Genomic DNA, 23,892 nt, shown 5'->3' with positions numbered 1-23,892 from the left:
GTATTAACGGATGCACGGTTTTTGAGATTTTGGTTCCCGCCACGATTTTTCCCGCGCGGCACAGACCCCCTCAACTCACTCAGACACCTTCCCAACAGTTTCACCTCCTACTGCTATACCATCCGTACACGAGCTGCGTATCTCGTCTGAATGTGAAAGGTTCATTTACGTTTTTAGTAAAGTTTGTGTGTTGTAGATTTATACACATTTTTATATTAACTTATTTTAATCAATAGAAACCTAAATCATAAAATAGCCAAGGATATAATCACAATATTACAGAGCTGTATCAACTGATTACAGCATCGAAAATTAAAACAGTAAATTGTTGTGGCTCACAAACAATGCTGTCACATAAAGGCACTTGATATTATTTAGCACTTGCGAAAAGCAGATTATATCTCTTAAACTTTGCATCGATGAAATTTTAATCAAATTGTCTAAGTAAAACGTAATTACTGAACGATTTTTATCATATGTTGTTTTAAGATATTTATGTTATAAGTTTTTAAAAAGCCATCATTTTGAAAATATAGCTTTTAAAGAATTGTTACTGTTTGTAATTAGACCTTCAGGTTAAAAGCTATGTGTCAAATTTTAAGTTATTATGACAAGCAGGTTTTAAATGAAAACTGGTAAAGTGAATAATACAAAATGACGAATATTCGAGTAATTATTCAGTTTTCTAAAGTTTTAATGTGATATTTTGGTTTGTTCTTTTTGTTCTGTAAATAACACTTGAAAAGGTTGATAGAGTTCTGGGACACTCTGTATAAGGAAGGTTAAATTTTAAAAAAGGTGCTGCAAATGCACCTAACAGTTTCTTTACCAACGTTACTGACAATGTATTGAAAAATATGAAAGTCCAAAATAGCAGCCCGATATATATCACTCAATTTAATCCAAAATGTTCAGACATGTTTTTCTGGTATGTAGATAAATAGATCGCTTGTCAAGCTATAAAGGTAATTAAAAACTTGTCCGTTAACTTAATCTGGCGTTTAAGTCATTGTATAATATAATCGTGTTGTGACAATGTAGTTAATGCCATTGTTAACATTTTCAATACATGTACAGACTCATCTGACAAATGTAAAAACACAAACATTAAGGAAATGTTTAGAGAAAATACTAATCCAAATACATTTTGTACTAATTAAGGGCACGAAGAAAGTCTTTGATCTTGGAAATAACAAAACCATATTAGACAAACTGGACATTTGTGGCATTCGTGGTTCTCCACGTATATCAATATAAATGATTTGCCGTCCTTTATAAAAGAAATTACCAGTATACTGTGTGCAGATGATACAACGATTTTTCTATCTCATAGAAACGCAGTCTTTGAAAATACCAATAAACTTTAGAGTGGTTTTGTGAAAATTAATTAATCCTAATTTTAAATAACATCAAAGCATAATATTTTACTGCAACCCCATTTCTTATGCTACTATTAAGTAGCCGCATATCGTTTGCCAGTTGCCGTTGGACAAAAACTACATTTTACCCATTATTTAGCACAAATAGAATTAAATTGTTAGATTCAATACTAGAGCTAACTTTAAAGTGGAAATGACATGTAAATTACCGCATTACTATACCCAATTCGGCTAGTTTTGTTTATAAACAGCTCAGCCCTATAGCTAATCTGTGTTTTTAGTTTATAACTCTTATTTTTATTGTTACTTAGTAACGCTATTATTTATCGGCTTATGGTACCAGTGTACTTAGGTTCATAACAAGAATAACAAGAATTCCTATTCTGTTGTTAAATATTTTAACGTACAGCCAAACTAAGAAGGAACGTTCGCACTTACGTTTTAGAACTGGGCTTAAGTAATTTTTATAATTTAGAACACTTCATACTAAAAATGCATGTGTAAAATTCTGCTTAGGAACATAATTAAATTAAATTTTATTTAATTTATAACTATATAGAATTTGTAATTTTAATATTCTATAATAAATTTAATATTTAGCGTATCTCATGTAATAATGGTGGGTATGCATAGTGGGTCTGCTTGAAATAACCATACCTTAGTGTAAAAGTTTTGTTTTTTGATATTGTGTATAAGCCAAGGTTAAAAATATCACTAATCCTGATTTGGATTTGAAAATCTGCTAATGGTGGATGAATAAACATATGGTTATTAATAACTTTTTAGATATTATAGAACAAAATTTGTATTCAAGACATATATAAGTATAAGTTAGACATACAGAAAAATAAATCTTTGATAAAAGTTTTAATTTTTACAGGCAATTTCAGGATAAATGATAAAAAATATAAATTTTAGCACATCAAGTTATAAAGCATGGTTTTCATAGTTTAATTGGGCGTTAATAATTCTGAATGGATGTTTTCCCTATGTTACTACTAAAAGTTCAACACAGGACATTCCTCACCTCTAATTTAACCTTACCTTTCGTCTGAAAAAAATAAAAAGAATTTAAATTTCATTTCATTTACCCTTAAAAGGTAGAAGTTTTAATTACCTTGTATACAATTGAGCTAACGTATATTTTAAGCAATATATTTTTTATATTAAGTGGCAGTCACTAAAAGTATTGTTAACGTACAACATTTATTTACATGCCATTACTAATAAAATAGGCCATATCCAAGCAGTGTTTCCTGTAAACGCCTGGCGTCCGACTGATGTAGGCAATATTACAACAGCGTTTCTGTGGCGTACCGTCAGTTTTGAAGGAACACTGCAGTTCCGTTACTTGTACTGAAAAGTGCAGCTCTTTCTTTGAAGTAAAGTAATTAAAATAAATAAACAAAAAATAATTAAATGCATAGCATAGCTTATAATTAAATTATTTAACTGTTTAAAAGTCCACATAAGAAATGGGTAATTGATGCACATACAATAAACAACCATGCTCACAAGTTCTTTTTAATTTAAATATATTTTCATATCCATTATAATTTATTATTGACCATATTTAATACAACTAAATAAAGTTATGACCTTGCATGAATTCAGAAACAATTATTTTAGTTTGTTAATCCGTTTGAAAATGTGATTTTGAATCAGTTTAATTATTTTCGGTTTTTAAATTTAAATTTAAGTTTATTATTTTATGATACAAACCTTTTATTATTAAAATAATATATTCATTAGGCTAATAGTCTTTTAAAAAAAATTACAGTAAGATAGGAAATAAAATTAATTTTAAGAATTACAAATTAACTTTAGAAAGCTTCTTTGTGGCAGATTTAAAATATAGAATATGTTTCAAGAGAGCAACACTAGATGTTACAATGAGTATAACTCGTCTCTTGTGCCCATGGAACCATACAACTGAACAACAATTATCTAGCCAATGATAAACATAAATTGATTTTCAGGTAGTACAGTATTCTGGTATCCCCTCGTTTTAAAAGGCGTGAATCCAAAAGTATGAAATCATTCACACAATTATGTACACCATCCAGTTCTGTCCTAGTTTCTCCCATATCTGCTAGCTTCTAGGTCTTCTTCGCGTAGTAGGTTTAAAAAGAATTACAAACTTTGTATTTTATAGACAGACAAGAAACCGAGTTTATAAATACGTAAAATACACAAAACGTTTGTATCAATTCGTTATATAAACACGCAACTAAAACATTTCATAGTTCACAACATTACATAGCTTTAATTTAAATAACATCTCATAAGGTGTTATGTTGAGTAATACAAATGTACAGTATTAATCTAATTTTCTCAACCTTTGTTGGTATAGATAATTGAAAAGTGTTATGTATAAGTTCATTGACAATTGAGATGTACGAAATCTTTGCACTTTCATTCATGAAATAAAGATACGTATGTCTATGTCAAAAAATGTAATTAATATTAAACATTAATTAAACAACATTAAACAAAAATCTCTAAGGTTTCTCATGAACAAAAGGCTAAGGATATGTAATGTAAATATAGCTTGCCTTTAGCCTGTCACAATTTTTGAAGGCTTAGCAGAAATCTGTGTCTGTATTGCGTTAAGATACTAACAAAAACAAATCGACGTACAAAAACATCTACAAGTGCGGACACATCCAACAGTACAGTGTTGTTCTGTGGTGTTGTGTACTTATATTACTCGTTAACATCTATTAATGAGATCACACAAAATCGATATTTACACATACCAGATATTTGTGTTCCAGATGATATGAAAGAATTGAATTTGAATGCATGTAATTTCTAGACTAACTCAAGGACGGCTTAGAGACTGTTCAAGAGAAATGTTAAAACAAAAATAATGATTTTCGAGAATAATATGTATTGGCAATTTCACACTTGGTTTCTGCACTTGGTATATGTCAGAATATAAATACTTCATTAATAACCAATCAAGTACAGAATGGTGTCGATGATGAATGTGCAGCTAAGTTCGCCATCAACAAGAGTATAGTTCAGCTAAGGCCTTGGTGGCTGATAAGCCCCTCAAGACACTATACTGACTCATCTGAATTGGGAGTTTCTTTTTCAACGTTAACCTTATTAGCATTTTCCGGCAGCAGACTGAAAAAATTCGCTCCAGTACAGCGTAAAGAGACAGGAGTTTTGTGGGTGTGGGCAGGTTAGGGTTTTAACTTTGTTCTACCATGGTAGGTGTTCACGCAAATACCACCTAGAGTATAAGGTTTAAAGCATTAAGGCTTTAAAAAGCACAATCAGCCGGTTGAGACGGACGCTCCAATATCTGTGTTATGGCCCCTGCAGATTTGATTTTTATAAACTGCTGGCAACATTAATTAATGATTATTTTTTAACCGGATTATTTCCTGACATTTTAAAATAAACTGAAATCAGAACTTTATTAAGAAAATGGAATAACAAATATGGCAAATTATCGTATGTTAGAAAGAATTATCGCCAGTTTGGTCAAAAACTTTGAAAAGCTATTTTTCTTACAAGACTAAACGAATTTTTGAGTAAGAATAATATTTCAGTTAAATGGCAGTTTGGATTCCAAGCAAAATCTTAAATAATCCACAGTGTTTGTACATTAATTTAATCTATGTTACGGTCACTTGGCAGAGGTGATCAAGTTACATCTTTGCTATGTGATCACTCAAAGGCATGAGACTGTGTTAGCCCTGAATTACCTTTATTGAAGTTACAGTTTTATGAAGTAAGGGATAAGGTTAAATACTGGATATGCCTCTACAAAAATTGCAGAAAGCAGCGGGTCATTTACCCTGATGGAGATATCTCAGTCCGATTGTAAAGGGAAATAGTAATTCCATGGTAAGGAGTTCCACAGGGCCTTGACGAGAGCATCATCCTTCGCTTTTCTGACGACACCACACTGACAGTTAAAAACTCAAAATTAGAAGACCTCAAAAATATATTGACTAACTTCACACGAAGCAAACTTTTGGTTTTCTTCAAATGGGCTCAAATTAAACTAGGGAAAAACAACCAAGTTATTAATTTTTTACACAATCACGCCCTGAGGAAAATTTCAATAAAAGATATATTATTGGTGTTTTAGTATGGTTTTTGGGTGTCATAGTGGATAGCAATATTGTTTGGAAGTTTCATATTTTAATAACTGGGATGATTTTAATAAGTTTGAAATAAAATATGTTTGTTTTGTATGTTATATTACCTCATCAATAAAAACTTAGACAGGTCTAGTCTTATCAAATAATGAGTGATTACTGTTATAATTATTGAGTGATAAGAATTGGGAGGATTGTCGTTTTCATATTTAAAACAATACAGAATTCTTTACGCCAAAAACAAAATATTTTAAAGTTGCCCACAGATTTTGAACATTTCTCCAATATTTCAATAAAATCAATCATTCTTGTATATCAGTTAGTTCATAAATATAACTAAATGTTAATAAAAAAATACTTTTTGAAATTGTTTATTTTTTGGACGACGCCTTTCGAAACCAAAGGTTTCATCATCAGGCGACTCCACAAAAGTTTTTATCAATAAATCATTGAATTATTGTTTTGACGTGACAACGTCTTTAATTAGGTTGCGGCTCGGAGTCACTCATGAAAAAGTGTAACGCCCGGTAACGTTACGATGCCCGTCCAGTGGGTCCGCCGCACGGGATCCGCACGGGATAAAGCAGATAACTGTGGGTCCGCCGCACGGGATAAAGCAGATAACTATGTTTATTCGTGAAAATGTGGAGTGCTTAGATTCGTCATTTACAACAACTACAACAATAAAGGTAAATAATTGTACACTGATATTTCATTATCGTAAACTATGATTGATTGATTAATTGTTAGATTGACACAAAAGTTGAGAAACTGAGTTTATAGGTTATGTCATACTATTGACAAATGTTGATAGTGTTAAGTAAATTATTTGTTTAAATCACTCTGCAATCAATCGTAATTTAGTCTATTGAGAAGAAGCAGCGCGTATTGCTAGTCAAACATTTAAAATAACAAATTATAACCTCTAACCTGTCATAACAGTGCCGACCAAACAAACGAACTAAACCGACCAATCACCACGCGCGGAGTTAAAATTTAACTGTGTTTAGCAAGAATTTCAAATTCCAATTTTAGTAAATGTTTTATTCAACTTTACCATTTACAATAACAAATTTTAATTAATTTCAAATTATGTACAATGTTTTAGTAAACAAAATATATTTCTATAGTTAAAATTTGTGCAATTCTTATTTTCATTCAATTCCTTGTTCCTATTGTGCAATTTAATAATATTCATATCAATAAATATTCTACCGAGAAAAAGACGTTGTCACGTAAAATCTTCGCCCGTAAAACCGACTTTACAGGCAACCATAATTTTTTTTTTATTAACATTTAGTAATATTTAAACATTTTCCAATTACTTTAAGAGTCTTCAGTTAGTTCATAATTAAGTTTTTTTAAATCTAAAAATGAATATAAACGAAATATTTGTGTTAATTTTTTACAAATTTATTTGCTATATTACGAGGTCCAAAGGGAAAGAATTTAATATAAAAGTATAGAATTTTGTACTTATCCTAACTACCAATATAAAACTACTCTACCGCTACATAATCCACCAAACATATTACGGCTACGCCTTCAAAACTTGTAATATGCTACGGGAGAGCTGTGCTCGTATTGCCTATCTCAGCCAGGCGTTCATACCGAACCCTGTTCGGAGATGATTAGAGAATTTAGTCCTCCGGCGACCTCAGTCGGTGAAACGTTAATTGGAATTACTGAAGCCTCTGGTGCTTCTGAATTAATTTTATTTACCTCTCCCTTCCTCTGCTAGTCCACTTCCTGAAATCTTACTATCGACCCGCTTCTCCATTTTGTAATTGGAAAATCATTTGGCTGAGCGTTAGCGAAGTTTATCACGCGTGGGGCTGGGAAAATTAATTTAATTTCATTGTTTCCGTATGTCCGCACGACATCTCGAAAAATAACTGAACTAAAGACTTGAAATTGTGCACGAAGCTTCATTTCTATATCAGAAACACTGAGTTAGATGATGGTACATGTCACTCCATGATATTTTAAAATGTATTTTGTCCTGTGGGTAACCATGACGGAAACGAGAAAATCGCAGAATAACCATGTTTTTAAACAAACTCAGTAGGTACACCTATAAGAGGTTTTGTTATGTGACATATTAACACACGTAGCCTAATTATACAAACACAAATATCATTTTATAGAAACATAGTGTGTAGATTTTTATTATTTTAGCACTGATATGAAACCTAATTTAATGAACAAAACTGTGAATGTAACATGTGGCAAGATATCTCGAGAAATATTTTATCTACACACTTTAAATTTTGTAAAACACTTACGTAGACAAGAATTAATTCTATGACGGTGCATGGTCCAACTATGGAATTTAACTGAGCGTCGTTAAGACTACCTCTTAGTAGGCTGATTACTCTTTTGTTTGCCGGGGGATTAGACAATTTATTTTCTGTACGATTGTCAGTGGTTCACCTGTCTATAGCTATAGATTTGAAATTTTGCATTAAACCGCAGTGAAGCCTGTTTCGCGTCACCTTGTATAATTAAGTAGTCCAATTAGTATATTATTATTTATGATAAATATTAATACCGAACTATGCTAGCATGTACAAATTTATGGTATTTTTAATACGTTAAAAATTAAAAGTACACATTGAGAATATTTAAACAATCGCCTGTATTGATGTCTTAAGACAGATTAATGCAGTACTGTATCTAGTTATGTCAGCCTCAGAACCTGTTTCATACTTACAGTATAGTATATGTGATACAATATGACTTTACTTATAACATAATATTATGGTAAGAATTTTAATACACCAGATGTATTACAGACTTTAAAAAATGAGCAATTGATGTAGTCATACTTCTATAACTTTAACACTTTCAATTCCATATTTTGGGTAGTTTGTAACTTCTCTTCCGGTCCTTTCAAGCTTCATAATTTGAATTATTATTGATTCCTTGAACTTATAATTATCTAAGTTCAGTATTTAATATACTGGTGGCGAGAGAAAAGAAGAGACCTGGCCCGTGCCGGCGCACAGCTGTGTACTCGTGTGTTGCCGCGCGGTAATTTCAGGCGCTTCGCCCCACAGCCAACCCTGCGAATCGTTTATCCTAGCAATGGAGTTATTTGTTTTCAGTAATGTGGCATTCCTGGAGAGTGTGACTCATCTTAAATGTTAAATTTTATATACATAAAAGCACTAAATTTACATTATACATATATGAACATTAGTAATTGTTATCTTAACAATAAAAAAATCTTTTTTCTAATTTCAGCAATTCATTCCTTTAATTATTGTTTGTTTACAACCACTGTAGAGCCTAATTATTAGAATTTATTACCAACATAAATTTTGCTCAATTTTAATTGATCAAAACAGTAAGTTAAATTATCTTACAAAACAAAACAATTAGGCCGCAAATCAATCAAAACAGTGAAACAATAATGGAATTACGAAACAAGGCGGCAACATACTAGTAGTAGCGCCTGCAATTTTAAGATAGGCCAGAATCCAGGTCTCTTCTTTTCTCTCGCCATCAGTATATTTGTGGTATTAGTCTTCGCATTAAAAATAACGTTAGGCCGTCAAATGGAATGGCGGTTGGAGGCAGGAAGGGAGGGGTAAACAAAATTAATTCAGGAGCACCGGTGGCTTTGGTAATCCCAATTAACGTATCTCCGACTGGGGTCGCCCGCAGAATTAAATAAACCCAGGGTGCTGGCGCTCAGTTTAGTGTCCAGAAAAAATGTGAAGTCATCACAGAACGGAATGATTCGTGTCCCAGCCGAAAAGCGCTGAAATGACTGAGCAGATTCCCAAGCATACTCCGTATATGGTACGAAGGAATGGTATATGTACGTTTTGATGAACTGTGCAACCGAGACAAATGGAATAATCTCTTTATTTTGTGTATAATAGGTCAAAGTACAGTAAAATTACATCGAAAATGTTACAAATCCGGGCAAACGTTACAATCAGTTAGATAAAGACAGTCGTTATGTATTCCTTTGAATCGATTAATTTTATCCCATTTTAATATTTAAAAATCAGTTTTCTGAAGAATTATTTAGCTTTTAATCACAGTAAATATAAAAATAATAAATTATATATTTATGGATATCACAGAAATATGAATAGTTTAACTAAACTTTCAAAAACCACCAGATGTTAAAAAGTTTTGTAAATAAATCTTCTAAAACTCTAATCAGATTTGGTTAACAATACGAGTACATAAATTATAATGAGTAAGGTAATATTCACAGAATAGTTTATTGACAGTACAAACAGTTAAATTTGGCGAGGAGGGGGCCTGACGGGATGGATGTGGTGATCGGGAAGAGTTTTAATTTAGAACAGATCATATTTCTACTCGTATGAGCTATCGTCGGAAACTTTTGCTTGGATAAATTAAAGCTCTTTCAATGAAGCGTTTAATATCAATCATTATTCGTGCGTGATGAGGGAGAGAGAAACTGCGGCAGAAATAAATAATAAAAATTCAGAACCACAGCATGCGAAGTATCGTGTTCCGCACTAACAAGTTATTGTGGCTTAAAAACCTGAGGATATGGTTGTGTTAATTGAGGAGGGAGGTGGGGGTGTTGGCTGGCTGTAATTTTGTAAAATTCATATGTAGACTTGTGTGGTATTTCATGGAAAAATACTCTTGCATAAGCTTTACCATCATTTGGGGGTAGCGAGTTGGATGTTGCGTTGAGGTGAAATTGAGAATTCCAGAATCACGGAGTATTGGAGCAATCACAGTGGAGTATTGTTGCTAACATCTTAATAGCCACTGTATTTTGCTTCTTTGTTACAACACAAACTGGTTACGAGTGTGGAATCTTCGTCCTGACAAGAAGACCAAAAAATTGTATCTATCATACTATCATTTTTGATCATTACTATAGGCAACTAACTCACAAAATAAAACAATGTAGGAATACGCCACACCACGTGTAGCGTAACAGGCACCGATGAGGTTGCATGCAAAATTTGAAGTCTATATCTCATATTATTCTCGAGATGTTCTGCGGACATGCAGCCAGACAATAATACAGAAAATAATATGTACATCCCCCGGCACACAAAAGAGAAATTATGTTAACTTACTGATTGATAGGCTGCAAAGATACTAAGCCAAATCTCACGGTTGCACCAACGTACAAGTCATTTTCGTAAGTATTTTTTTCATACAAAATTAAAAGTTTACCGATGAAATATTTCCCTAGATGTGTTGCCATATTAACATTTTTGTTCAATAACTTAGGTTTCATAAAAGTAATAATATAATAACAGCTCCGGTGAGCTAGAGAGGGCACTACAACGCAAGAGTGTTCTGAAATAAAATTTTGTCATCTATTTTTAACATTGAATTTCCACTATATTATTTTCTTTCTATTCTTTACATATGTTGTTAAAATCTCATATGATTGTACTCAGTTTATTTATAAATTATTTAGTCTGCTATTTTCTAGTTGCCATTATAGTTACCCATAAGAACTACTGTCAAATATTCACTAATAGTCAGCCAAATCCTATGCACCATCGTCGAACTCAGTGTTATGCAATATTCCAATTGTATAGATAAGTTTGTTTTCGAGATATCGTGCGACAGCCAGAGAGAAATTACATTTTCCAGATCCTCGAGTGGTAGGCTTCACTAGCTCTCCATATCACAAAATTGAAATAGCGATTAGGTCATGCGGAAAGGAATTATTTCGCTTGAAACCTTTTAGTTTACCCTTTAAGGGTAAACGCGCACTAGCACGGCCAAGACCAAGACCACGACCAAGACCAAGACCAGTACTGGTCTGGAACAGCACGGCCACAACCTCGACCAAGACCAAGACAGTTTTGTAATGTACTAAACAGACAACAGTCAGTCTGAAAATGGATGTCGAGGAAATAGCAGTGGCCGTGTATGTGTACCGTAAATATGTAAAAGGTAAAAAAAAAGAAAAAAAAACACTGTTGTACAGACATCGCCACCGAATAGCAATGTTATTTATTCCCATTTTTCCTTCTTCATTATTCTATTGGCATAAATAACCTTTACCTCCTGTATCAAACGTTCTGTATCAAACACTGATTCTGTTGCCATTTTACAATACTGTCTACTAAACTTGTTCATAAATCATAAACAAGTCTATCGCACACACAACCTCTCTCAACTATTCCTGGTCGCAAACTGGTCGTAAGCAGTGCGCGTTGTTCTATAACAGCTCATGGAAGTCTGGCCGCAACGTCAAGCTGGTCTCGCGCTTGGTCTGTGCGGCCAGAGCGTACAGCTGTGGTCGTGCGTCTGTCTTGCGTCTGTCGTGTCTTGGTCTGACTAGTGCGCGTTGCTCCACATCATTTCAGGTTGTCCTGGCTGCAAGTTCTTGGTCGTGGTCTTGGTCTTGGTCTTGGCCGTGCTAGTGCGCGTTTACCCTTAAAGTTATTTAAAGTTTTTATTTGTTGTTATATATACATTTGACAAATAAGATACAGTATGGAGAAATTTGAGTTTAAACTTAAAATTCCGGTTGTATAAGGAGGGTTTGTAGGTAGAACTTTGTACTTCGAAAGCCTTTATACAAATTAAAAAAAATTGTATACTTAGATTAAAAACTTCATTAAATTATTGAACTGCACGTTATTTACAAAGCTTAAAATATAGCCAGCATAGTAAAATGATACTGAAATAAGTCACACGAATTATTTCAATATTTAATGGAAGGTAAATTGTATTAAACTACCCCAGCATTACTACCTCAAATTTTGTTCTTTTTGCAGTGGGATTATAATAGAATAGATTTAATCAGAAATTCTTTGTTAGATAACATATAATCAAATTAAATTAAAATAACTTACATTTTATCATGACGATATTTGTCGCTTCGCGAAGTGGTTTCTTTAATTACATTACATTTAAACTTTCGATTTAAATATATATATATATATATATATATATATATATATATATATATATATATATATAATTTAAAAACTACCTACATAAAAATATAACTAGTTAGTTTATATTAACAATGCAATTATTTCTTTAATAATAAACGTTGAATTATTGCATTGCATTAAGGCTGTATTGTTGAGATCTAATTAGTTGATCCAATAGGATTTTCTTGTAAACGCAGGTCGTTTGGTTTAGATACAGGTCCATGATAGTAAAACAACATAAAAATTAGTAACAAAGGCTGTTATGCCTTTCTGAAATACTAATACTAATACTTAATTAAAATACTAAATATGTGTAAAATATGCTCCAAAATGTCGTGGGTAACCGTGTCCAAGTTACAATTTCTATTCTGGTACTTTGTGGCACAACAATTAGATTTGTAATGATAATGGCCTGATGATGTGTGCTGTTTGCTCACTCTTAAGACTGTGTAGTTTTGGTAGCTAAAAACATCATCAATTATAGTCCAAAGTAAAATATTGAGTTTTTAAACAGAGTACATCTAACTTTGTCTAGCATAAGATCTGTTTTTGTCTAGTGTGATATCTGTGATCAGGAACTGAAAATCTAAGATATATAAATTGTATATAAACAATGTATTGTTACATTGTTCAATACAGTATAGTTAAGTATGTAGAACATACGTAGCATTATTTAATTTTTATTTTCTAGCACGAGTTTTGTGGAATTATGCGAATTTTTTTGGCAAACAAACACAAATAAACTGTAAGCAAATAAAAATCACATCCCTCCACATTTTTAAAATATATAATTTTTAAATTAGCTTCGATACTTGATTAATAATTGTAATTTTAAACAGGTGTTCCAGTTTTAGATGTAATGCTTTTGTTGTTATATTAAATTTCAGGATTTGTACGTGTTTCTTGTACTGTACATCCTAATTTTAAATTTTTATTTGTTGTTCAATGTTTTTGTAATTTTGACAACCTCGACAATTAATTTCTATAATTCCAAATTGTACTTCACAGAGTTTTCTTATAAAAGGGTTTTAAATTTGAATTAAGAATGGAATGTGTAATATTTCAGGACAAAAATTATTAATTTATTTTATTTAAAATCACTTTGGAAATGTTATAACACATTTATGAAAATCTGTATGACGGCTGAAGTGAACCGGAGTAGAGCCCTGTTTGGTAAACCCCGTAGTGGTGGTCTGAAACCACTAGGATCTCACGTAGGTCGTAGACCCACTTGTAGAAACGATCCTATCGTGCTCAAACCGTGCCGCGACCGGAAGCCGGAAGTGAATCCTCACAGGACTACTATCGCTGATGGTTGCCGACTGTCCGGGCACGTCGGTTTGAGGAAGGACATCCGTTACGGCAAGTCCTGCGGGCGGCTTCTGTTGAGTCACTGACATCGATATTTCCTGTGGAGTCAGGGCCGGAATAAATGTTGGGGGGGGGGGAGGCAATCGGGACTTTTTAAACAGACGCCTCCTGAAAATTCGAAAAGGAAGAATGTTGGGAGGACCCAGGGCTCTCTACTCCCTCAAACATTTTTCTGGCGTTAATTAGTAAATACCCCACCCGAAAAGCCCTTGTCTGCATATGCGTGTCGATGTTTGCGCGTTTTCCCGCATATTATATGGAAGATGCTCTGACGTAGAGTGGAGAGATTTGGTACCAAAGTTGATCAGTTGAAGTTTGCTTAGTAAGGTATAAATAATTAGGAATTTTCACTCCATTCCTTACACCGGAAGTAGACGTTTTTGATCGAAGCAGGGTGCTCGCATCTGTCTATGTATATTTCCTTTGTCAGGGCGCCATAAATGTATACTCCTAATCGCGTAAAAGTGGATATGATTTGCAGAAGTCACGAGGTGCGGATTGCTTAGTTAACTATTACAGGAGGACATAGCGTACTTCCAGCAACTTATATGGAATATTTCTCAGTTTGGGGCCCCGACATAGCTCGGCACTGTGAGGAGTCATTTCACGCTGAGCGACCGCTAGACAGGCAGTGCAATAGACAAATGGGAGACATTTCCCGCCGCTGTCACATTCGTCACTGACCACAAGGGAACGCCCCTCAAGTCCTTTCTTGCGTTCACCTTCCATACAGAAATACTGACATTTCGCTGGTTTTGAACCTAGGCTTTACACTTTACCAGAATGACCTAAGCCTTCTGATTTAAAGTAACATTATAATATCCGGCTTCGCGTCAGCTCAAGAACGGCTGGACCAATTCTTTTTGTAAAACATTCGTTGAAATCCCGAGGAAGGTTTATATGAAGAGAAAGATCTGCAATGTCGCCTGGAAAATTTTAGAATTTTGCAAAAATGGTAATATTTATATTTCAAAATTCACATTTAACTGGCAACAGCTTTTAACATTTTTAGCTGAAGTTTACCAAAGAGACCGAAACTGCAACGTTTGTTCACACTTAAATTTCAGAACAGTGCTTGATCCGTAGTGTAATGAAGAAAGTATATACAAAGTTAATATCTAAATTTTATTATACCACTTGATTGCGAACTAAGCTAGAATGTTTTTACATAAGGTGCTCGAAACATATTGGCTTCTATGACATTTTTGTATGGAATTTTTACAGAGGATTAAAGAGAAATAGATAAATTACCACTATACTGTACAAGACATATCATTGCCAGCTTTGGTTGTGGCAAATATGTTCTGTAATGGACTTAAGCCTGAGATTAGTCTTGAGATATTGCTTAAACTTTGCACGATTAAAAAATAGTTTCTTGCAACAAAACTATTAGTACAATCATGAATTGTGATCTCTTCATATTATTGAAGCCAAACGGCCAGGTATGCAAGTATGTGTCTCTCACCATGATATGCTTCAACGAGCCATTCTTTCCCAGACCACAGGCCGAAAAACAATAAATCTTCTATAACGTAAAACCTTACATATAAGCAATTAGTTAAAATGTTGCATGAAGTTAATAATGATTTTCTTATTATAACGGAATTATATGCTTTTTGATAGTAAGCGGCTTCTCAGCCTTATGTATGTCATGCATATTTCTTCGTCTGGGACAAACTCAACTATGGCGCTGAAATTATGTTAGACCCTAAGATGATAACAAGATTCGGAAGTAGGCGCTTCTTGGCCGAAGTTTGTTCTCGAGAGCTATATTTGTACGTATACATTTTCTGCACAACTGTGGCACCGTAAGAGAATTGAAACGGGTGGAAGTAGACAATTTTTAATCGAAATAGGCATGCGTATGTATGTACTACGTATGTACTGGTATGTATCTTTTCTTCATCGGGACAACAGGGCAGACCCTAATATGGCACTGGAATTATATCATAACGGAAATCGACGCCTTTTTACCGGGATACATTTCCGAGACCTAGATATTTTCTTGATTGATAATACAGCTTCAAATGTGACAACATAAGAGAATTTAAACGGTCGTAAATAGACACCTCTTAACCGAAATAAGCTTCTCAGTTCTATAAGTTTACATATATTTTCTTTATCGGGATTATAACACAAACTCAACTATGACACTTACAATATCTTAGTCCGCTATAATACAACGGCTGGAAGAAAACTATATTAATTTAAGTAGGTTTCCAAAACCTATGTGTTTGCATTTTCTTGATTGAGGCAAACTCAGATGTGGCGTTGGAGATATTACTAATTCCAACTAATTCCAACAATAAATGCACATACACGCGCATAACTTGATACAAGAATGAGTCCAATAAACTCTGATCATCTTAACTATGAACATAGAAATACCAGGTTTGAAAAATGTCATAGGGTTCCAACAAATAACATTACAAATGCTTTCACAAAGTATTTCGATTTTGGAATTTACGTGTGAAGCCGCGGATAAAGCTAGTAACTAATAAAAATACCAAATAATGTACAAAAGTGTTTGGATGCGTATTAATTGTATCTTAAATGAAACTCCCAACGTAACAATGTGTATTAACCTTTACACTCTAAACGTACGTTGAACATATTTTGAAGACTAATATTGAAAATAGAGAACACTGGTTCGCTATCATAGGTTTAGGTTACTATCGGTAGCCCTAATATTAGGTAGTGTTATTTAAGTACCTAATAAGTCAAATATCATTTAAAGTATAACAAAATGTTGTAACAATATTGTTGATAAATGCAATTATCCCCTTATTAATCTCTACTAATATTGTTTCACTTAAGGAAAGAATTCCATTGACCACAAGGAGGTACTACCATTATCGAGCTAGAGACACATGTCACAGTCTACAAATTACATATTACAATAGCTGGCTGACAATTCGTTTTTTTATTTTTATTAAGTGTACCACAATAAGCTTCTACTTTTTAAATGCGCATTTAATTTATTGTAGCACATACAAATACGTATGTGAAATTAAAATTTTTTATAGATACATATTTTAGGTTTCTTTATTAAATTTACCTTTGATAACATTTTCTGAAAGATTTAATGAAACCATTTTTGGGCTATCTACGTAAACATTTGCGAAAACTCTTTATGTACAGCAGCAAGTCCAAAAGAACTTATTGAATTTTACAAGTAGATTTTGACTTTTAGTAGGATAAAGTCAGGACATTAAAAATACATGAAATATATTTGTATGCCGAACACACTTACATTACGTATTATAAGTTGCCCTGAATATAAATCATTAAAAGATGCTCAAAGCATATTGTGAGTCCATTATCCCAATTAGTCAATCATTCTTTTCAACAAGGAGTTTTTCCCTCGCTCCTTAAAATCGCGAAAGTAACTCCAATTTTAAAAAAAGATGATCCCAGCTTAACCAATAATTATAGGCCTGTCTCAATTTTGCCCGCATTGAGCAAAATTTTTGAAAAACTCTTTTTAACTAGAATGCTTCAGTTTCTAAACAACCATAACCTGCCTTTCTGAACACCAATTTGGTTTCAGGAAGGGGAAATCGACTACAGACGCCGTTGTGAGTCTTGTCGAAATGGTTGTAGAGGGGTTAGAAAGTCGAGACTCTACATTAAGTGTGTTTTCTCGACTTATCTAAGGCATTTTGACTGTGTTGACCACTCGAAATTGCTTGACAAACCTTGAATCTCATGGCATCAGAGGCGTGCCGCTCCAATGGGTATTAGCTCATTTTTTAGGCCACAGAAACACAAATCGTCCAAATCTCAAACAAATTCTCTGAACCGATTCAGCTGAGCCTATGGTGTCCCCTCTCAGGGATCAATACTCAGTCCGTATTCTTTATCCTCATCTATGTCAATGACATGGAGTCCATCACTACTGCATGGAACACTTGTTGCAGTACGCTGATGACACGACACTTTTGTTTCACCAAACAACAAATCAAAAACAACTATTCTGGAAACAGCAAATTTTTCTTGGACACCAACAATTGTGTCCAACACTTTAACAGCCTCAACCTCAAAGCAAAATTCTTCAAAATCAAATTTCTTGCGACTTTCGCGTTTTTTGCGATCAGGAAGCTCCAATGACGAGCCAGCCGTTTTATTGGATGACTTTTTCCTGGAGGAAGTCGACTGTTCAAAATTCCTCGGAATATTCCTGGATCGGGGATTGACTTTGGAAATTATCCACATTGATCATGTTTGCTCACAAATCTGGCCCTCGGGCATCTATGTATTGAGGTCTTTAGCCACAAATACTGACTGCCCCAGTCAGGTACTGATGACCGGCTTTTTATGGCTTGATCTACCCCAACCTCACCTACGGTTTTGGTGCTGTGGGGAGCCAGCGCAAACTATCATTTTTTCAGGGCATTCAAATTGCAGAAGCAAGCGATTCGCATAATCGCACAGCTAAGGTTCAGAGAAACATGCAAGGAAGCTTTTAAAAAAAACTGCAACTGTTGACTCTGTCTGCCAGTGTCTCTACATCATAAGAGACAATCTTTTTTTGTATGTCTAAATGTGCCATGACACGTGGCCGAGACATACATTCGTATGGGACAAGAGGCAGAGATACCTACGAACTGGAAGTCACAGGACGGGGGTTTACGAACACTTGCCTTCGCAGGCAGGAGTTCCGTTTTCTCAACAAGTTGCCAACCTTACTTATGTAAATACGTATGTGAAATTAAATTTTTTTATAGATACATATTTTAGGTTTCTTTATTAAATTTACCTTTGATAACATTTTCTGAAAAGATTTAATGAAACCATTTTTGGGGCTATCTACGTAAACATTTGCGAAAACTCTTATGAAACTCTTTATGTACAGCAGCAAGTCCAAAAAGAAAACTTTATTGAATTTTACAAGTAGATTTTTAGACTTTTAGTAGGATAAAGTATAGGACATTAAAAATACATGAAATATATTTGGTATGCCCGAACACTACTTAACATTACGTGATTATAAGTTGACCTCTGAATTTAAAAAACATTAAAAGATGCTCAAAAGCATATTGTGAGTCCATTATCCCAATTAGTCAATCATTCTTTTCAACGAATGGAGTTTTTCCCTCGCTCCTTAAAAATCGCGAAAGAAGTAACTCCAATTTTAAAAAAAAGATGATCCACAGCTTAACCAATAAATTATAGGCCTGTCTCAATTTTGCCCGCAATTGAGCAAAATTTTTGAAAAACTCTTTTTAACTAGAATGCTTTCAGTTTCCCTAAAACAACCATAACCTGCTTTCTGATACACCAATTTGGTTTCAGGAAGGGGAAATCGACTACAGGACGCCGTTGTGAGTCTTGTCGAAATGGTTGGTGTAGAGGGGTTTTAGAAAGTCGAGACTCTACATTAAGTGTGTGTTTCTCGACTTATCTAAAAGGCATGTTGACTGTGTTGACCACTCGAATTGCTTGACAAACTTGAATCTCATGGCATCAGAGGCGTGCCGCCTCCAATGGATTAGCCTTCATTTTTAGGCCACTGAACACAAATCGTCCTAAATCCTCAAACAATATTCTCTGACCGATTCAGCTGAGGCTATGGTGTCCCTCAGGGATCAATTACTCGCAGTCGATTCTTTATTCCCTCCTCATCTATGTCAATGACATGGAGTCATCACTACTGCATGGAACACTTGTGCAGTACGCTGATGACACGACACTTTGTTTCACCAACAAATCAAAAACTATTCTGGAACAGCAAATTTTTCTTGACACCAACAATTGTGTCCAAACCCTTTAGACAGGGGTGGGGGGGGGGGGGGGGCGGCCCTCAACCTCAAAGCAAAATTCTTCAAAATCAAATTTCTTGACTTTCGCGTTGCGGATCAGGAAACTCCAATGACGAGCCAGCCGTTTATTGGATGACTCTTTTCCTGGAGGAAGTCGACTGTTCAAAAATTCTCCTCGGAATATTCCTGGATCGGGGATTGACTTGGAATTATCACATTGATCATGTTTGCTCAAAACTGGCCTCGGGCATCTAATAGTAATTGAGGTCTTTAGCCAAATACTGCCCCAGTCAGGTACTGATGACGGCTTATTATGGCTTGATCTACCCCCACCTCACCGTACGGTTTGGTGCTGTGGGGAGCCAGCGCAAACTAGTCATTTTTTTTCATCAGGGCATTCAATTGCAGACAGCAAGCGATTCGCCATAATCGCACAGCTAAGGTTCAGAGAAACATGCAAGGAAGCTTTTAAAAAACTGCAACTGTTGACTCTGCCGTGTTCTCTACATCCTAGAGACAATCTTTTTTTGTATGTCATAAATGTGCCATGACACCGTGGCCGAGACATACATTAGTATGGGACAAGAGGCAGAGATACCTACCGAACTGGAAGTCACAGGCGGGGGGTATACGAACACTTGCCTTCGCAGGCAGAGTTTCGTTTTTTCTCAACAAGTTTCGCCAACCTTACTTATGTAAATTACGTATGTGAAATTAAAATTTTTTATAGATACATATCTGTAGGTTTCTTTATTAAATTTACCTTTTGATAACATTTTCTGAAATGATTTAATGAAACCATTTTTGGGCTATCTACGTAAACATTTGCGAGAAAACTCTTTATGTACAGCAGCAAGTCCAAAATGAACTTATTGAATTCTTTACAAGTAGATTTTGACTTTTAGTAGGATTAAAGTTAGGACATTAAAAATACATGAAATGATAATTTTGCTATATTTGTATGGCCGAACACACTTACATTACGTATTATAAGTTGCCCTGAATATAAATCATTAAAGATGCTCAAAGCATAGTAGTGAGTCCCATTAGCCCAATTAGTCAATCATTCTTTTTCAACAAGGAGTTTTTACCCTCGCTCCTTAAAAATCGCGAAAGTAACTCCAATTTTAAAAAAAGATGATCCCAGCTTTAAACCAAATAATTATAGGCCTGTTCTCAATTTTGGGGGGGGGGCCCGCGCATTGAGCAAAATTTTTGAAAAACTCTTTTTAACTAGAATGCGCTTCACAGTTTCTAAACAACCATATACCTGCTTATCTGAAACACCAATTATGGTTTCCAGGAAGGGGGGAAATCGACTACAGACGCACGTTGTGAGTCTTGTCGAAATGGTTGTAGAGGGCGTTTAGAAAGTCGAGACTCTCCTACATTAAGTGTGTTTCTCGACTTATGCTAATCTAAGGCATTTGACTGTGTTGACCACTCGAAATTGACTTGACAAACTTGAATCTCATGGCATCAGAGGCGTGCCGCTCCAATGGATTAAGCTCATTTTAGGCCACAGAACACAAAATCGTCCAAATCTCAAACAAATTCTCTGAACCGATTCAGCTGAGCTATGGTGTCCCTCAGGGTATCAATACTCAGTCCGATTCTTTTCCCTCATCTATGTCAATGACATGGAGTCATTCACTACTGCATGGAACACTTGTGCAGTACGCTGATGACACGACACTTGTTTCACCAACAAATCAAAAACTATTCTGGAACAGCAAATTTTTCTTCTGACACCAAACAATTGTTGTCCAACACTTTAACAGCCTCAACCTACAAAGCAAATTTCTTCAAAATCAAATTTCTTGGACTTTTCGCGTTGCGATCAGGGAAACTCCAATGACGAGCCAGCCGTTTTATTGGATGACTTTTTTCCTGGAGGAAGTAGTCGATCTGTTCAAAATTTCCTTCGGAAAAAATATTCCTGGATCGGGGATTGACTTGGAATTATCACATTGATCATGTTTGCTCAAAACTGGCCTGCCTTCGGGCATCCTTTGTTATTGAGGTCTTTAGCCAAATACTGCCCCAGTCAGATACTGATGACGGCTTATTATGGCTTGATCTACCCCCACCTCACCTACAGGTTTGGTGCTGTGGGGAGCCAGCGCAAAACATATCATTTTTTCAGGGGCATTCAAATTGCAGAAGCAAGCGATTCGCATAATCGCACAGCTAAGGTTCAGAGAAACATGCAAGGAAGCTTTTAAAAAACTGCAACTGTTGACTCTGCCGTGTCTCTACATCCTAGAGACAATCTTTTTTTGTATGTCTAAATGTGCCATGACACGTGGCCGAGACATACATTCGTATGGGACAAGAGGCAGAGATACCTACCGAACTGGAAGTCACAGGACGGGGGTTTACGAACACTTGCCTTCGCAGGCAGGAGTTCGTTTTCTCAACAAGTTGCCAAATTCAATCAAAAACGCCCCAAACGCCCAAGGCATTAAAAGCTCGTTTAAAACGCTTTTTAGCGTCTCAAGCATTTTATAGTGCTGACGAGTTTATGGCATTCGACTGGGTGACCGCACAATTGGAACACTGACAACCAGCGTTGGAAAATGGGAAAATTGGCAAGAGTGAATGTGGGGCGACTGAATTTCTGTATGTTTGACTGGTCTCAATGTGGAGTGATTGGTCCAAATTATAGAAAAATGACTATTGCTATACATTTTTGTAATGTTCTGGCAAAATAAAAATGATTTGATTTGATTTGAAATTGGGCAACCTGTCACCTGTTGAAGGTGACAGGTTGTAACCTGAATAGATTTACCTTTAAAGGTAAAACATATTAGAATATTTTAAATACTGGAACAACATACAATAAAGCAACACCACAACAAAGGGCTACTTACTTTATCAAACAGCTGCCGCCATTTCTGAAACAAAAAACGATAAAAATAATTGTAAATAACGTTTATTTCACCAACGCTACATCTACGTTTAATATATTGATAGTCTCAACTTTGTATATTCATTGCGACTGAATTAATTAAACTAATCATTACGGCAAATACACAAAATATGAATAAAAACAGAAACAAAAAGTAAGTAGATGTTGGGGACAGAAAAAGAGGACACAGAAGTACGACTCTAAGAAGCACGCACCTCATTATAAAATAAAGCACTGAGGAAAAGTGTACATTAATTAATTTGGAAGTATGGAAATAACGCAACAACGAAACAACCCTTCTTTAGAACAGGCAGAATTTGCGTATGACTTCATCTTGCACTCGTTACTAACAGGATCGTACACGTCGCTCTTTTACATTAGTTATCTTGAGTAGTCATGGTTGTTTCAATTTGTTACACGTTAGAAGATACATAATTTATTTAACAATTGATTTTATTTTGTATTGTTAGAATATTAGACCATTTACTTATTCCATTATTTTATTTCACAAGACAAGAGTTTTGATAGTTTAAATATGGTTTGTAACTAGTGTTTATGTGTTACCGTTGTTTAAAGTGCTATTCTTCAAATTATTTCCTCAATCCCACGTGTCGTATACGTGCAACAACGTATAAATTTCATTTTGTTCATTTTCTCTGCTCTTTTTCTGAGATATAATTAAATGTTTATTTATATAAATGTTAAATTCCTACCAATGCGACGTTTAAAAAACTGGCTTTTGCTCTATTCTTCAGGACTTAGAGGACTTTATACTAACAAAATAAAAACTATGTCACTGAATAAGACGGTAGATACTAGATCTCAAAATGTCGTGGTTTACATTAACGCGATATAAGCTCTCCAATAATCGTTTTATCAGTTTATTTTTGATTGATAGAATATACTGTGAAAGAAATATTTAAAAACTTTAAACCGGTGTGTATTTTATAGCCATTACGTCACTACGGTTAATGTAGATGAGAAAGGGTGTTTATCTCTTCACCCTCCCCTATTCAACCACTTAAAAGGAACACTCCACGGTAAACTATTGATTGTCCGCTGTCCGTGGATTGCCTAGCGAGATTGGTCTAGTGCCTGGGTCAACTCCGCACTCCCTTGCAATTCATTTACACTGTTCACAACAGTTGTAACTTTTGTGGGTATTATGAATAATAAAGAATATGATTACCAACAATCATGAGAAAATTATGTACACATAATTATTTATAGAAATATATATCTCTGAGTATTTTATTTTATAAATATAACTTATTCTTTTTGTTAAGTTGGTATATGAAAAATTGTACAGTTTCTTTTATTATTTTGAAAAGGCAGACGTTACAATAGATTTTTGTATACGAATGCCTTAAATACCTCTAGTTTCACGAAAATGATCATGAATGAAGTATTGCTGTAATGTTTAATACAATGCGAAGA

The 23,892-nt window shown here is 34.6% G+C and overlaps 1 protein-coding gene and 1 long non-coding RNA gene across 2 annotated transcripts in view; one reads left to right on the top strand and one right to left on the bottom strand.

Moving 5' to 3' along the window:
- The window catches only part of LOC124354445 (protein rhomboid), a 160,324-nt gene that overhangs the window by 131,888 nt on the left and 4,544 nt on the right, over positions 1 to 23,892 (bottom strand). The window contains exon 2 of the mRNA XM_046804894.1: positions 22,418 to 22,441. Within this exon, the coding sequence (XP_046660850.1) occupies positions 22,418 to 22,441 (24 nt within the window). The remainder of the gene's footprint in view (positions 1 to 22,417; positions 22,442 to 23,892) is intronic.
- Positions 1 to 23,892, top strand: part of LOC124354447 — a 142,252-nt gene that overhangs the window by 113,857 nt on the left and 4,503 nt on the right. The window lies entirely within an intron of this gene.

This window comes from Homalodisca vitripennis, chromosome 2, assembly GCF_021130785.1.
Source record: "Homalodisca vitripennis isolate AUS2020 chromosome 2, UT_GWSS_2.1, whole genome shotgun sequence".
Classification (NCBI taxonomy): Eukaryota; Metazoa; Arthropoda; class Insecta; order Hemiptera; family Cicadellidae; genus Homalodisca; species Homalodisca vitripennis.
Note: the sequence above shows the minus strand (reverse complement) of the source record. Positions and strands in the feature narration are given on the sequence as shown.